At 46.3% G+C, this 17,759-nt stretch overlaps 1 protein-coding gene across 11 annotated transcripts in view; it reads right to left on the bottom strand.

Annotated features, from left to right (window-relative positions):
* Positions 1-17,759, bottom strand: part of SCLT1 (sodium channel and clathrin linker 1) — a 120,447-nt gene that overhangs the window by 70,446 nt on the left and 32,242 nt on the right. For all 11 annotated transcript variants that reach the window (XR_006176801.2, XR_010601778.1, XR_010601777.1 and 8 more), the window contains exons 11-14: positions 16,656-16,746; positions 16,410-16,501; positions 14,076-14,253; positions 11,151-11,249 (exon numbers count right to left, since the gene is read on the bottom strand). Coding sequence is in view for 7 of the 11 variants with exons in the window: in XM_005282740.5 (XP_005282797.2) it covers positions 11,151-11,249; positions 14,076-14,253; positions 16,410-16,501; positions 16,656-16,746 (460 nt within the window). In the remaining 4 variants the exon portion in view is untranslated. The remainder of the gene's footprint in view (positions 1-11,150; positions 11,250-14,075; positions 14,254-16,409; positions 16,502-16,655; positions 16,747-17,759) is intronic.

Consider the following 17,759-nt stretch of genomic DNA (forward strand, 5'->3'; position numbering starts at 1 on the left):
ATCAGGCCCACTCTATTTCTAGATCCAGTTCAAAGAGCAGGTCATGATCTTGCTACATTGAGGGCACATTGGAAGATCCATCCTTTGCACAGGCCCTTGCTAATAACAAAGCTGAAAAATGACTGGCACCACTCATTGTTGAGTCTGTTTGGGATACAGGCTAGATTAAGTGGGGATTAAGTGTTTTGGACATTTTGGGCAAAAGATGCAGGTTTTTTTTTAATATGGATGGCACTTACATTTCATAATAATATGTATATGATAAAATGCACGGGTATTATATATACTCAAAATGGGTATGTATGACCTAGATGGACATATATGAATGAGACAGTTATGAAGTGTAGCTGCTCATGCAGGCCCTGTATAGTCTTTCAGTTAAATAATGTATCTTTTTAACAGTTTAAGCCACCAGTTTACCATAAGAAAAGACGGTTACTCACCGTTGTAACTGTTGTTCTTCGAGATGTGTTGCTCATATCCATTCCATTAGGTGTGTGCGCGCCGCGTGCACGATCGTCGGAAGATTTTTACCCTAGCAACACCGGCGGGTCGGCTGTGGAGCCCCCTAGAGTGGCGCCTTCATGGCGCTGAATATATACCCCAGCCGACCCGGCGCCCCCTCAGTTCCTTCTTGCCGGCTACTCCGACAGTGGGGACGGGGGGCGGGTTTGGAATGGATATGAGCAACACATCTCGAAGAACAACAGTTACAACGGTGAGTAACCGTCTTTTCTTCTTAGAGTGCTTGCTCATATCCATTCCATTAGGTGACTCCCAAGCCCAACTTAGGTGGTGGGGTCGGAGTGAGACATTGCTGTGTGCAAAACCGCTGATCCGAAGGCAGCATCGTCCCTGGACTGCTGCACTAGTGCATAGTGAGCTGTAAACGTGTGGACTGATGACCAAACCGCCGCTCTACAAATGTCCTGGATCGGAACTTGCGCCAGGAAAGCCGTCGAGGAAGCTTGGGCCCTCGTGGAGTGAGCGGTGAGGTGTGGTGCTGAGACACCTGCCAGGTCATAGCAAGTCCGGATGCAAGACGTAATCCAGGAGGATAGGCGTTGTGATGAGACCGGTGAGCCTTTCATTCGGTCGGCCACTGCAACGAAGAGTTGCGTCGTCTTTCTAAAGTGCCTTGTGCGGTCAATATAGAAGGCCAGGGCCCTGCGTACGTCCAGAGAATGCAAACGTTGATCCTGGCGAGTAGCATGTGGTTTAGGGTGAAAGACCGGGAGAAATATATCCTGGTTGATATGAAATGGAGAAACCACCTTAGGGAGAAAGGCAGGATGTGGGCGGAGCTGCACTTTATCCTTATGAAAAACTGTGTAAGGGGGCTCGGATGTAAGCGCCCTGAGTTCAGAAACGCGCCTTGCTGAGGTGATGGCTACGAGGAAGGCTGTCTTCCAGGATAGGTACAGAAGTGAACAGGTGGCTAGTGGCTCGAATGGAGGACCTGTGAGCTTGGAGAGAACCAGGTTGAGGTCCCACGTCGGAACGGGCTGACGTTGTTGTGGGTACATCCGGTCTAAGCCCTTGAGGAATCTAGCGACCATCGGGTTAGAGAATACCGAGGACGTGAGTTCCCCTGGGTGAAAAGCCGATATAGCGGCCAGGTGAACTCTAATTGAAGATATCGCCAACCCCTGCTGTTTTAGGGAGAGGAGATATTCCAATATGAGAGGAATAGGTGCCTGTAACGGGGGCGTGGCTCGTTGTTCGCACCAACAGGAGAACCGCTTCCACTTGGCCAAGTATGTGGTCCGTGTTGAGGGCTTCCTACTGCTCAGCAGAATCTGTTGGACAGAGTGCGAGCACTGCTGCTCTGCCTGGGTGAACCATGGAGCAGCCACGCCGTGAGGTGGAGTGATTGCAGGTCGGGGTGACGCAGGCGGCCGTGGTCCTGAGAGATGAGATCCGTGTATAATGGAAGCGGGATCGGTGTCTGAACCGAGAGCTCCAACAGCGTGGTGTACCAATGTTGTCTCGGCCACGCTGGGGCGATCAGAATCACCTGTGCCTGGTCTCTGCGCAATTTGAGCAGTACCTTGTGGACCAGAGGAAACGGAGGGAAGGCATAAAACAGGTGGTCTTTCCAGGGAAGGAGAAACGCATCCGAGAGGGAGCCCGGAGCTCGACCTTGCAGGGAGCAGAACACGTGGCACTTCCTGTTGTCTCGAGATGCAAACAGGTCTATCTGGGGAAACCCCCACTTCTGGAAAACGGAATGTATGATGTCCGGACGGATAGACCACTCGTGTGTTTGAAAGGACCTGCTGAGTCGGTCCGCCAGAGTGTTCTGGACTCCAGGGAGGAACGATGCCGTGAGATGGATTGAGTGGGCGATGCAGAAGTCCCACAGGCGAATGGCCTCTTGGCATAGAATTGACGAACGTGCTCCTCCTTGCTTGTTGATGTAAAACATGGCAGTGGTGTTGTCGATGAGAACTAACACACAGCGGCCACGTAGGAGATTGAGAAATGCCTGGCACGCCAGGCGCACCGCCATCAGTTCCCGAACACTGATGTGCAGGGCTATCTGGGGTGCAGTCCACAGGCCCTGGGTATGGTGTTCGTTGAGATGGGCGCCCCAACCCAGGGATGAAGCGTCTGTGACCAGGTGCAGAGAGGGTTGTGGGGCGTGAAACGGCATCCCCTCGCAAACCACCTTGTGGTCTAGCCACCATGTAAGGGAGGTCAGGACCGAGTTCGGGACCGTGACCACCATGTTCAGGCTGTCCCGATGTGGGCGGTATATTGATGACACCCAGGTCTGGAGTGGGCGAAGCCGAAGTCTGGCATGCCTGGTTACGTACGTGCAGGAAGCCATGTGACCCAGCAGGGTAAGGCACGATCTCACCGTGGTAGTTGGGAAGGCCTTGAGTCCTTGAATGAGGCTCGTGATGGTGCAAAAGCGATTGTCTGGTAGGATGGCTTGTGCACGTCTGGAGTCTAGAACCGCGCCGATGAATTCTATTCTCTGGGTAGGTTCTAGAGTGGATTTGTCCTTGTTGAGTAGGATACCCAACTTGTTGAATGTGTGCACTATTATGTGGACGTGATCTCGAACTTGTTCTTTGGTGCGACCGCGTACCAGCCAGTCGTCTAGGTACGGGAACACCTGTATCCCTTGCCGACGAAGGTACGCTGCCACGACAGCCATACATTTCGTGAACACCCGTGGGGCCGAGGATAGGCCGAAGGGAAGGACTGCAAATTGGTAGTGCACCCTGTTTACCACGAATCGCAGGAAGCGTCTGTGAGGCGGGTAAATAGCAATGTGAAAGTATGCGTCTTTCATGTCGAGGGCGGCGAACCAGTCTCCAGGATCGAGGGAAGGGATAATGGCCCCCAGAGAGACCATGCGGAACTTCAACTTTACTACGAATTTGTTGAGTCCGCGCAAGTCCAAGATGGGTCGCAGACCTCCTTTGGACTTGGGAATGAGGAAGTAACGGGAATAGAATCCCCTGCCCCTTAATTCCACTGGAACCTCCTCTATGGCCCCCATAGCGAGGAGCGTAGAAACTTCCTGTATAAGAAGTTGCTCGTGAGAAGGGTCCCTGAAGAGGGACGGGGAAGGGGGGTGGGAGGGGGGGATTGAAGAAAACTGGATAGCGTATCCCCTCTCCACCGTGCGAAGGACCCAACGGTCCGAAGTTATAAGGCACCAAACACGGTGGAAGTGGGAGAGGCGATCCCGAAAGGAGGGGGCTGGATCCTGGGGGATGACTGGGGCGCCGTCCTCGACCGCACCTTCAAAAGTTCTGCCTAGGGCCTGAAGGTGGTCTAGGTGGCCCCTGGTTCTGACCAGGTTGAGGGCCGGTCCACCTTCTTCTACCACCTCGCCCTCGCCTCCGGGCCGAGTCCTGTCTCTGACGAGGCGGGGGGGGGGGTAGAAGCGCTGAGGCTGCGGTCTAAATGGCCTGCGCTGAGGGCCCACAACATGCATCCCCAAGGAACGCATGATCGTCCTGGAGTCCTTGAGGCTCTGCAGGCGAGAGTCCGTCTTTTCAGAAAACAACCCTTGACCTTCGAAGGGTAGATCCTGCAGGGTTTGCTGCAGTTCCTGAGGCAGACCCGAAACCTGGAGCCAGGAGATCCTCCGCATAGCGATACCTGAGGCCAGGGTTCTCGCAGCAGAGTCCGCTATGTCTAAGGAGGCCTGTAAGGAGGTCCGAGCCACCTTCTTACCCTCCTCTACCAGGGCTCCAAACTCCTCCCTGGACTCTTGGGGAACCAACTCCTTGAACTTCCCCATAGAGTTCCAGGAGTTAAAACTATAGCGGCTCAAGAGCGCCTGTTGATTAGCCGCTCTAAGTTGCAGCCCCCCGGCTGAGTAAACTTTATGGCCGAATAAATCGAGGCGCTTAGCCTCCTTTGATTTGGGCGCTGCGGCCTGCTGACCGTGGCGCTCCCTTGCGTTCACTGATGCCACCACCAGAGAACACGGCTGAGGGTGGGTATACAAGTACCCGTAGTCTTTAGACGGGACAAAGTATTTCCTTTCCACCCCTCTCGCTGTGGGCGGGATAGAGGCAGGAGTCTGCCATATCGTAGAAGCATTGGCCTGAATCGTGCGGATCAGGGGTAACGCCACCCTCGATGGGGCATCCGCTCCGAGGATATTCACGATCGGGTCGTGCACCTCCACTATCTCCTCCGCCTGCAGGTCCATGTTACGGGCCATCCTGCGCAGAAGATCCTGGTGGGCCCGAAGATCTATTGGAGGTGGGCCTGTGCACGATGTGCCCGCCACTGCCTCATCCGGAGAAGAAGAGGAAGATGCCTCCGGTGGAACAGGATCCAAGGGCTGGTCCTGTTCTCCCTGCTCCTGGGCTGGAACGTCACCTGCGCCTGGGTCCAGGGCGTCCGGTGGTGTGGACACGGAAGCCTCCATGCCCCCTGGCGGAGGCCGAGAAATGGTGGACTCCGGGGCCCTTCTGACGGAGCGACCGGAGCGAGAGGTCGAAGCAATTGGAGCCCCTTGCGCCTGATGGTACGCCCACGGGGTCCAAAACGACCAATGAGATGGGCCATGGAAATGGTCCCCTGTGTCCTGCCAGTGTCCTAAGTCCTGTTCCTCGGCTTGCCCCTGAGGGGGGTATGCCGACCTCGAGAGGTCCTCCGAGGAGCGGGACACCGATCTCGATGGCCACGGCGGTGCCGAGAGCGTCGAGACGATTCCCGTGGGCTGCGGTGCCGCACGGTGCCGGTCCGGAGATGATCTATCTCTACGCGGTGCCGGCGATCGGTGCCGGGACCGCGACCGGTGCCGATGACCTCGTCGGTGCCGGGAGTCGGATCTGGACCTCGACGAGGACCTGGAGTATGCCCGGTGCCGGGAGCGGCCTCTCGACGTCGAGCGTCGACCGTAGCGGTGCCGAGAACTACGTCTCGACGTTGATCGGTGCCGACGATCATAGCGGTGCCGAGACGTAGAGCGGTGCCGCGAAGAAGATCTTGGCCGCGAGTACGACCGGTGCCGAGGCGATATTCGGTGCCGGGACTGCGAGCGGCGTGGGGACCTGCTTCGGGACCTGGATCGGTGCCGAGGTTCCAGCCCTTGCGATGGAGGGCGCATCAAGGCAGGTTTCCCCCTCGACTGGACCGGGCGAGTCAACGGTGCCGTCGGTGCCGGTGGTTGGGGCGGTGCCGGCTCCGTGAGAGCTATTAAGTCTCTCGCCGCCGCGAAGGTCTCTGGAGTCGACGGGAGGCACTGTATCACCGCCGGTCTCGGTGGAGACGCTATCTGCACCGGACTCAACGGCCTCGGTGCCGGAGTCGACGGTGCTGGAGGCACCTGTTTCCGGTGCTCCACCGGTGGACGCGGCTCTACCCCCGGCACTGGGGGAGCCGGCGTCTTCGGCACAGAGGTCCCCGTCTTATGGGCTTTTTTATGCCCCGGGGATAATGACCGGCGCCGAGGCACTTGCTGTACTTGCGGTGCCGACGAGGTTCGGTGCCGGGGAGGCTTATCCGACGCCACTCGCGTGGTCGTCATAGCCGGTGCCGCCGGGGCACTGCGCACCGAGGCGCTAGGTGCCGGGGCCTGACTTGTAGATGGAGCGTCCGGACTAAGTGCCGCCTCCATCAGGAGTTGCCGGAGCCGAAAGTCCCGCTCCTTCTTGGTCCTTGGTCTGAAGGCCTTACAGATCTTGCACTTATCTGTTTGATGGGACTCTCCCAGGCACTTCAGACAGGAGTCGTGCGGGTCGCTCGTGGGCATAGGTTTAGCGCAGGAGGCGCACTGCTTGAAACCGGGAGCGTTGGGCATGAGCCCGGCCCCGCGGTCGGGGGAGAAAGGGGGGGAAACGACCCCCCTAATCCCCTAAACTACAATAACAACTAAACAACTTTAAACTATTTAACTATTTAACTATAAACACTAGAACTACAACTATAACTATAACTGCGAATGACTAACTAAGCTAGGGAAAGTGGAGAACAGCTAAGCAGCGCTCCACAGTTCCAACGACCATCAGGGGCGGTAAGAAGGAACTGAGGGGGCGCCGGGTCGGCTGGGGTATATATTCAGCGCCATGAAGGCGCCACTCTAGGGGGCTCCACAGCCGACCCGCCGGTGTTGCTAGGGTAAAAATCTTCCGACGATCGTGCACGCGGCGCGCACACACCTAATGGAATGGATATGAGCAAGCACTCGAAGAAGAACTATGTATCTGCAAAGCTACATTTTATTAAACATAAATATTGTAGTTAAAAAGTAGGTGTGAAGTAAACAGATTTTGAAATCATTCCTAAATGTAGTTGAAGATGTTGCTTGTTTTCTTTAAAAAAGTATAGAATCAGTTGTCTCAAATATGTATCCAAGGTGAATTAAAACAAAATTTAACCCCCAAAATCAAAATCAATTGATTGAAATAATAGTAATATATCACAGAGAACTAGAGTAGTGTTTATAAGCTTCTTCACAAAAAAAGAAAATAGCCAAGGAAGTAGTTTTCCAAATATCTGGGAGGTATGTTTGGGGTTCTGGCCCAGCTAATGATTACCACACAAGACAGTTGATAAAACCATCTGAAAAAAGTCTTCTTAGCAGCCCATCAACATTAAATATATATGCAATGAGAGATGGTAAAAAGCTGTGGTCAAAATGCCCCTGGCTGTTTTGGTTTTTTTAAAAAACATGCTTATACCCTTGACTGTGCAAGATGGATATTATTCAAATCTCATTTTTGTAGTCCACTGCAAAAAAAAATTACTAAAATTTTATTGTGTTAAAACACACTAGAAAAAATGAATGTATTTTCATTCTTGGTTGTTTTTTTTATACTCAAACCTATTAAAATCCCTCTATGTAATAATTTTAATATACACATTTTCTAACTCTGGAGAAACAGCATGTGGGCACCAAAATATAGATTTCTTTACAAGATCATATCACAGAACATTTACAGATCATTCTGTGTGTGTGGTATGAATGAATGAATGAATGAATGAATGGCAGAGCTCAAATTTAAACAGTTACAAGTGCAGTCTCTCCCACGCATTCCTTCTTCCTCCCTCTCTATATTCAATAACTGCCTTACCTCATTTACTTTCTTCATTATCTCCCAGCCTGCACCACCCTCTCATCAAAATGCTTCTCTCTTTCCCCTCACACATCTTACCTCTAACCAGCAGGATGGGAGGAGAGCCCCCTTCTCCTAAAATAGCAGCCTAGCTCCACCACTGCCTCTAGGCACCTTATTCAGCTCAAGATTTCTACCTATCCAAGTAATTGTGCTATAGTTGTTCAGGGCTTACTAATACTTCAAAATGAAAAGAACAGTTACTTACCCTGCAGCAACTGTGGTTCTTTGAGATGCGACAGTCTGCATGGATCCCATCATAAATGCATGTGCCTCATGTATGCAAGATTTTATTTTATTTTTAATAGTGTCTGTCAGAGCTGCACATGTGCCCTGTGCTGCCTCATTCTCCCATGCAAGAACATAAAGGACAGTGACTATAACCCTCCCTCAGGTCCCTCTCAACTCAAAACTCTAAGTAGCTGTGGATTCTGAAAAGTGGGATTCACACTGACAACAATGTATTAAATAACCACAATTACTGTAAATAACCATTCTTTGAGATGGTGTAGTCAATGTGGATCCCACTGCAGGTAACTGGCAAGCAGTGTCCTCCTTGGATGGTGGGAGTGAGGAGTTTCAGCTACAATCAGTCAAATAGACTGCAGTACCGCTTTCCTGAACTTGGCTTCTGACTTGGCTGCCATGGGGTAAGAGCTTAAATGTTTAAAACAAGTCACTGGTTACTCCACATTGTAGCTCTTGCATTGAAATGTTCCTTATGCAGGCAGATGCTGCTGCTTGTGCCCTGGTGCACAGTGCCTTGATATTTTGAAAAAAAGGTTTGCCAGCCATCTGATATCAGGTGGAAATGCACTGTATGATCTGCTTGGAGATTCTAGGATGAGAAGGCTTGGCCTTTTGACAGGCCAGATAGGGCCACAAAGAGATGGAGAGACAGCCTGAAAGGCTTGGTCCTGTTAAGGTAATAAAACAAAGCTCTGGACATGTTGAAAGTATGCAGTTTCTTTTCTCATGACATCAAGTGTGCCCTTGGCAACAAAAATGGGTAAAGTAATTGATTAGTTCAGGTGAAATTCATTCAGAGACCACCTTATGGATGAACTTGGAATATGATTTCAGCACCACCTCATCTCGATGGAAAGAAGTACAAGGTGGTTCAGCCATAAGGGCTTGGAGCTCACTGACTGTGAGTTGAGGTGATGGCCACAAGAAAGATAGTCTTGATGGTAAGGTGAGCAGTGTTGACGTAACCATGGAAAAATCTTTTCTATTTCAAGAAGTCTTGCTGATAGAAGGCTTCCTGCTTTGTATGAGAATCTCCTGAATCCATAGCAAACAGTCTCTGGTAGTGGCAAGTCCTCGATTGTGACCTATACCTTTCTTGGGATGCCCTGTGCCTGACACCATGATGAATGGCAATTGTCACAGTGGCAGTCACACACCTGGTCCCTGCATCAGAGGTGCCCATCATGACTTGCAGGGCTGTCTTGGTCAGTAGTTCACCTTGCTTAATTATGTCTTTAAGTTCCTCTCTGCTGTCATGCAGGAGCTTTGTCAGGAAGCATGTCACCCTGTCCCATGTTAGAAGTAATATTTGGCCAGTAAGGTCTGGAAGTAAGCTACCTGTAGTTGCAGTAGGTTAAGGCTAAGACTTTTGGGGTCCTTGTGAGTCCTCTTACTCTACTTCAACTTTTTTTTGGTCTCACTGACGCTACTAAGAAGCCTGAATTGGGGAAGCATAGTAATACTCAAATCCCACCCCTTCCTGACTCATTTTGCAATGGGTGTTATCATGGCCAGTGTCTGCCTCTGAGCACTGGCAGGGTTAGGCAGTCCTTCATTTATGGGGAGGAAGATCCTGGCTGGACCAGAAGCTGACAAGATGTTAAACGGTTTGTAGGATTCCTCTGATACAGCCAAGGTCTTGATATGCAGAGTCTCAGTAATCCCCAAAAGGAGCTCCTGGAACACTTCAAAGTCATCCAGTCTGGAGAATACTGCTTCATTTAGTAATGAAAATGAAAGTCCTTTGGCAGTGAAAACGGGGCATTTGGTGCCACTCTGTCCCTGGATCCAGCTCTTCCTGGTATGCTGGTGTAGATGGTCTTGGCCCCCGGATGCTCGGGGAAAGGGCAAATGATAGTATCACCTTTCTCAAGAGGGCTGGTCATCTGCTTCTCAATGCTTGAAATGATAGGCCCCAGTATTCCTAAGAGGAACATGGAGGCACACTTTAGGAATATAGCTAACTTGTTGAATATTGGTTCGTCCAGTGCCATTCGTGAAGAGGTGGTGGCAGCTGAGCCCTGAGCCAGTGGTAGGGCAAGCCAGTAGTTCTATCTGTGGAGTTGAACAACAGCCTCACAGAATAGGGTTCCCTGCTGGAAGACAGGGAGAACGTACACCTTGGTGACGCTGAGAAGCAGACCTCCTCCTGGGAGGATACCAAAAGTGTACGGTGCTCTCAAATACCAGAGTTTATACCAATGACAGTAGATGTATGGTCTTGGCTCTCCTCTAGGCTCATACTCCACAGTGAGCATCAAATCAGCGGATGAGTTTTTGGAGCCAGGATGGGTGCCAAAGGAGTCTGCTGCACTGCAGGTTATTACTTCTCCACAATCCTTGATAATGTGTGGGATTTGATGGATTTATTTTACAGTGTCTGTCATTATAGGATCTGCCTTGAGTACGCTTTTTGTGTTTGAAGTGGCCAGACTTTGACATCAGAGGTGTGGGTGCTGGCTCTTACCTGGGCACTGCTTTCTTCAGTGTTGCTTGTCTATTAGGTGGTGCGCTGCCTGAAGCTGGCTTGTCTGCCAGCAGCACTCTGGAGCTTGTATCCTCAGGGTGTAATGAGACCTTCATGGACTGTTCCAGAAGATGGAGCTTTAGCCTCACATCCCATGACTTGAGTCTGCTTATTCTCTGTGAGAACACTTATCTGCTCAAGATTCCCTCTGACAGAAGACACAGCTGATGTGCCCATCTTTCAAGGGGATTAGTCAGGATGGACAGGGCTTAAAGCATGCAGATTTTGAGTTCACCATGTTAATAAGCCCTGTATAGAGAGGTCTATGTATGGGGGCGAGGAGGGGTGATCTAGTGGTAGAGTTCTGTTCAGATGGATGGAGAGAGTTCATTATAGTCAACAGAGAAGATAAATAGTTCTGAAGATTTTCTTGAACACTTGTAGAAGTTAGTCTGAGCTAAGAATTAGTGGATTGGACACTCACCAGGTTCTGTCTCGCTGCCACAGGCAGTAAGAGGAAACTGAGGAAAAGCTACATCTGCACCACCCTTTATACCTTCACATGGGAGCATGAGACGGCACAGGACACATGTGTGGCCCTGATGGACACTGCAAATCAAAAAAATCTGATCTCTCACATACCAGGTGCATGTCCACCTACACTGTGATCCACACTACTACATATTCAATGAAGAACAGACTGATATACTGCTGAAATTATCATGAACTCGCTACACAGTGTTTTAAGAAGTAAATAAAAAGAATGTTTATTCAAACGACACTAATTCAATTAGCATTGGAAATTATGCAGAAGACTGGGCTGTAAGAGGATAACATACTTCCTTTCTAGTTCTTGCAGCAGCATCTTGTACAAGCTGAGAAATTGCTTCTTTCATATTTTCTATCTCCCCTTCTTTTTGCTTTTCTCCGAGCAGGGCCTAGAGAAAACAATTTGAAATACTATAACCAGAATTATCTTTAATAAAAACTGTGTGATCTTTCATTAAAAAAATGTCAGTGATGACAATCTTTAGTAAACAGAAAAAGAAATAATGGCTTGCAAAATGGCATCAGAATATCACTCTCTGATACAAAAAAGTTAGGAATTGTGTTGAGTTTTTCATTCTATTGGCTATCTGAACTCAAGCATGTCAGGAAGGCAATAAACTTGGACATGAGAATGGGTGATTGTCATGTATGCTTTCTGCAAGCCAGTAAAATGCAACCAGTTGGTATGTCAGGATGCCCTTTTAGATAAAATCTTAGCACAAACAACTCTTGAAGGTTGACCACGACAGGTTATGAGGAAGAAAAATGGAGGAACTCATACGAAGAGGTAAGAATATTCTCAGAAGCTTTTAACTGGGACTAGGAACAGTGAGGAATAACCCATGCTCAGAATACAAGAAACAAGTTTTCTGGCAGCAATTAAGGTCCTGGTGACAATTCCCATACCTAAAAATATATCTGTAAAACACAGAATAGATAAAGATTTTCAAATCTTTATCTCCAGCACTCTTTGCTCAGTTTCCTGACTTTTCTTTTGTTGAAATAAATGGAAACAAACCTTGTACTTTCATTTCCCCTTTGTATACTTGTTAAAATTCTTCACCCTTTTTAATGGATTTCCTTTCCATAGGCCCCAGCTTTTCCAACTAAATACACTATCTCAATTCCACATTTTTGAGCATGTTAACATGATAGTGGAATGGGTGCCTTGTATCATCATGATGGATGTGTTCCCACAGCTCAAAGAGAACAATCTCCTAACAAGCATAAAAGCTCCCTTACCATAGAGTTCAAACAAAGATATTACAAGTACATTTTTGATGCTTCATCCTTTATTTTTTGCACTTGCTCACTTCCTAATTTGCAAAATTCAGTAATTTACAAAGCATCTTCCAGTGATTATTGCCAATTAGCTGGATTCTACTATAATTTAATTTTGTTCTTATAACAGGATTATGCTAACCTGTTACCCGTAAGCAAGCAAGATATTTACTTCTGTATCTGTTCAATTAGTGTTTCAGACATGTACTGCAAGTAAAGTAATTTTTACTGAACCATTTCTTTCTGACATAACACTTTACATGATATCACTGGCCCTGATGGACACTGCAAATAAAAAAAAGATCTGAGCTCACACACACACACACACACCAGGTGTATGTCCACCTACAGTGGGATCCACACTACCACATACTCAATGAAGAACTGAGCATCAAATGCTCTGCTGAAAAAACTTGGATGAAAAGTGCAGTAGTTGTAGTACTAATATACTAATCTTAACCTTCTTAAACACCTGCCTTTTTATATATGCTATTTAAGTGTCATCTTCAATGACACATTTCAAATTGAGCAATAGAAGAATAGTAGTTTCCCTTTCTTAAATTTAAAAAAAAAAATACATTATTTTTAAACTTTTACTCTTTCCCCCTTGGTTTTCCTAATTTAAGGCTCTAAAGCCTAGATGTAGGAGTCACATTGTGCTTGCCAGGAAGTGGCAGTTGACAGCTCCAAAGACTATCTGTAATCGCTGGAGAGAAATCAACTCCCTGCTCTCCCTCTACCAGAAAACAGAACCTGGCTAAGAAGGGGAGCTGCAGCAGGTAGGATCAGTGGGTAGAGTAGGTTCTGTAGCTGCTCTGGCCAGGGAATTGGTGGGCAAAGGAGGGGATATGCTGGCCGTAGATATTTCAGCTGATGGCCCCCCAGTGTGTGTTCGAGCGGGCAGAGTGAATGGGCAGTGTGGAAGCTCCAAGAGACCAGGGACTAGAACCTGTTTGATGGGCAGCAGTGGATGGGAAGCTGTGGGGGAGAAAGGAATAAAATTGACCTTGCACATAATCCATCCCTGACTCGATTCTATTTCTCTCTTTCAGCCAGGGGTCTCCCAGCTGGTCGTCTTCCTCTAATTAAACAGACAGCTGGCTATAGCAATAACCCTAGCACTTTTGCGTTTTGTCATTGTTTGGAACCCCATTCTGGAAAAGGGGCAGCCTCCTTCCATTGGACATTCAGTCCCAACTTTCAGGCAGGCAGAATCTAGCCCCTTTATCACAGAGCTACTACCAAGAAAGAGAGAAAACACTAAAAATAAAGCACTAACTATTGTGTTTTGTTTTTACTTTGGAGATACAACAACCACTTATTCTGCTGCCCATGAAATGCCTCAATTTGAAAAGGATATTTAGGTTACAAAGAGGGCTAGTCACACTTAACTCTTCTAGCTGCTTGATACTGATTAGAACAAATACAAACTCTTTAAGGTTTAAATAATTTATTCCAACAAATTTGAACTAGCTGGGCTTCATTTGCTGCTGGTTACAATCCACTAAATGTGCATGAAAGTAACAACTTGTCAGCAAATGTAAGTCAAACTACTTTTAATTGCCTAAAGGCTTGATTTTTAGAAAATGCTAATCACCACCCACTCAAAAGCATTCCCCCTAAATGTGTTTTCAAGTTGAGCACCCAAAAATGGATGCCTCAGAAATCACTAAGTCACTTTTGGAAAATCCTGGCTAGGTTATTTAAACAGGCTAAAACTTTGGACAGGTCTACTACACAAAACCAGGCTTTAGAATAGTTGCATCACAGTTAGGTCCTTTACACAGTAAAAATAAAATGTATTGCAATAGGGTCAGGAGGCAATTGTGTTGTAACTGAGTCCCCTTGATGGATTTTTGTCGTGTGAACAGGCCCTTAGTAACTTCAAGTATTCAATGATGTGGTAAAGAATGTGTCTTGATGCCTTGTCTTACCTGGTTTTTTTGTAGGTTAGCTTCTTCTAAGAGTTGCATGCTGTCTCGGACTTTTACTATAGCATCGTATTTTTCCTCTTCTAGATCTGCACACTTTGTCTGTAGCTCTCTAGTTTGTTTTTCGAGAGCAGTCCTCTCTGTTCTCAACTGTTCAGCGTCTTGTACAGCTACACATAATCTAGAAAGTTAGAACACTCAGATCCTCATTGGCAGAACAGGCATCTTGCTAAAACACGTTCACTCCTGCAAACTAGTTGTTCTCATATATAGAAAGTACAAATTTACTTGTAAAATATTATGTTTAAATTCTCTGGCATTCTCATTTTTTAAATATGTCCTCTTAATCCTCCATCACTATGTCCCAGACAGAAATACAATGAAAGGAGTTAACTTTGAACATTTGGCACATAATTAAAATGAGAAGGGTACTGCTATTCAGAGATACCTATACTGGGTTGCAGGCTTGTGCTACAACTTGCCATTTTAATATCTTTTTTTTTTTTTTTAATTCTTTTGATACTTATCCATCTTAAATCATAATCTTTGCCAAGGCAAGTCAGTTTGTTATACCACTACCAAATGGTTCTAACATCACATATTAAACAAAAGGAACAGGCACACCTTAAACAAACAGTGTTATATAAATGCTCTGCTTATTCCTCTTGGCCTTTTTCAATAGTTTCCCTTTATGAGGAGGCAGGGAGGAGTAATTGGGACATGGCAATAAAAATTTTATGTAACAATGTGTGTGTGTGTGTGTGTATATATACATACATACACTATATATACATACATATACTCTCTCTCATATAAAATTTGTACGTTGCAATACATTTTTACATAAAATATAACCATTTGTTTCCTGCACTCCCTCATGCCAAGCAATAATGTCAATCACATTCAAGCAATAATACTAGCTAGAGCTACTGTAAAACGACCAGGTTTTCCCAGTGCTGATACAATTCTTTGTGTGTATGCACGCGCACACACACCCAGACGGAATTGCATGAGCACTGAGAAAGGGCTTGTAGTTTTATACTAGTTCTAAATAGCCTTATTGCTGTAACATGATTTACATTATTGGTTGACATGAGGGAAGGCAGGACACAGCCAGCCTTTAATGCATACTCAGGAATGTAGCTGGGCTCAGATCAGGCATTAAAGTTGATGGTAATGATGGACTGTAATCAACATTTTATGATTACACCTAGAGTAGTTTTTGAAGCAGCCAAGTTATTTATTTTTGAATATCTACAAGACAAAATATATATGGACACAAAAAAACCCATTATATTAACTATGGCTGGGTGATCACTTCAGGTCCAGTTTCAAACAGATAAAAGAAGACTATCATGCTTAGTTTAGGCAAAAGTTCTCAAAAGCCACTGTAAAGCACTTCAGCTTCTGCAACACTTCAAGGCAATAAGAGCCCCTATTGTTACAAGTAGGCCAGTGCTCTTGTACTGGCTGGTTGCTAGATTCTTTAGCTACAGTGATTCTGCTAGTCACACCCATGAAGCAGGAACAAAAATGTGAATCTGTTAGAAACGATCACCTTAGAAGAGCTATAAATACTTCAATAAGAAACTTCAGTTATCAAGTCATCTGACAAACGTTTGATGGTTAAAACAATTTAGTGCAAAATTTTGGCCCAGAATTAATTTGTTCAGCCAAATTAGCTCTTTGGCAATAAAAGGGGGAGGGACAGGGGAAAGAAGAGATATTGTAATAAAAACCCTTAGTCATCCTCAAGTACATTAGTAGGTAATGCTATAATTGAAAGCATTATAAATATCATAAAATATCCTCTTTATTAGATATTCAATAAATCTTTATCACTGACATTTACCACCGAAAAGAAGTTTGCCTTAGTGTGTTGTTACAGTGTCCTTACTAGTCTCAAGAGTTCCAAACTGATACTTGAAACCAGCTTTTACTTGTTTTAATATAGAGGAAGGCTGTATGCATCCCAAAAGGGGCCAATTCAAGGAAATACTTTCAAACTGATGTTTGGAGCTTTAGCAGTACCACTCCAGCTGATGTAAATAAAATTTCTGAAACTTGGGACCTATGCACAGACTGATAAGTAAGATCAAGTGATCTGTGGTCTTCTAGTCTTTACTCAGGTGAGAAGAAGGAAGCCAGAGGCTACTCAGAGGGTAGGGAAATGAAGCAGATAAAATATGAGTAATCTAGGATAAATATCATCTGCATAAGAAATGGAGAACTAGATTACTCAAAATTATAGAACTCAGACATTTAGAAAACCTCTGCTTTCATGTCTCTTCTAAAAATATCATCAATCACATTCAATGACATCATTCATCTCTTTACCTCGTCTCCAATTGTTTTATGCTAGACTGCAATTGCTGCAAGCGTTTGTCTGATGCTTCCTCTCTCTCCTGAGCAGATACTACATCTTCTTCCTAGAAATCACAGCAATTACTCTGACATTTTTTCTGAACTCTGCTTGAGCACAAAAAATGAAATGCACGATATGGAAACAAACAATTTTAAGTAAATTTAAGTTTCATGTTTGTAACAGGACAATCACTAAAACTTTCAGTTATGCTAGAATACCTTTCTCTCCATCTGGGCTTGAAGGTCCACTAACAACTTGGTCATTTCATCAACTTTAGCAGTTGCTGTTCTCACATCTACTTTGGCTTGCCTGAATATAAAGAAACCACTCAATTAATTACAGTTAGCTGAATTAGAGGAAGAAGAAAACAAACAAACAAACAAAAAAAACCCACCACCCAGAACTTAACAGGGCTTTTTAAGAACAGCATGAAGTCAACCATACCAGCAAACCTTCACATATAGACAGCAGCAGCAGCCGCCATTGTCTGTTATGTGGAAGAGATTCTGAGGACACCAAAGAGGAAATACATACGCCATTGTACTGCTGAATACAGGTTTGTGGGGGACTCCATGGCCAAAATTTTCCAAAGTGAGTTAATGATTTTGGGCTCCTCAAATTTTTGAGTACTCAACTTGAGACACTTTAAAGGGGTTTGTTTTTCAGAAGGTAGATGTTCAGGAGTTACCTTAAAGGGGGCCTGATTTTCAGTGTTTCAAATTAGGCATCCCAAGTCATTAGCCATTTTCAAAAATTTCGGCCTACGTGCTTCAGAGGGTAGATAGGTTTGGCTAGGATGCGGTAGGAAGGGGAAGATAAACTGGAGCAGGGCCAGAGGATGGCACTTATGCCATTTTCCCCTGTGGAAATGAATGAAGCAACTCTGCTATTACACTGACCTGGGACAGGGGAAAACACAGATTCCTTCTTCCTTTCCCCCCACCCAATGTGCTGGGCTAAGTTTACACTGGTCACAGAACCTTACACATAAATAAACTACAGTTGAAAGAACACTAAGGTTGCAAAGTCAAGCATTCTAAAGTAAGGAAATGCCAGAATTAAAGCCCCCTCCCTGGCTCCTTGCCCCAGCCTCTTTGTCCAGCCAGTCCTAGATCCCACTCCATCCCCACAACTCTGCTGCTTGTCTGTTTTCTCTTCCTACCCTCTGTCTCCCAATGCCAGTTTCCTTGACCAACCAGTCTCAGCCTCCTCACCGCCTTGGCTCTCAGTCTCTCTAGGCTCCTTATCCTAACCTACTCCTTTCCCTCTCCCCAGGTCTGGATTTTGTCCCCTCTGCATTTGAATCAGATGGCTTCCTACTC

This window comes from Chrysemys picta, chromosome 5 (genome assembly GCF_011386835.1).
Source record: "Chrysemys picta bellii isolate R12L10 chromosome 5, ASM1138683v2, whole genome shotgun sequence".
NCBI lineage: Eukaryota > Metazoa > Chordata > Testudines > Emydidae > Chrysemys > Chrysemys picta.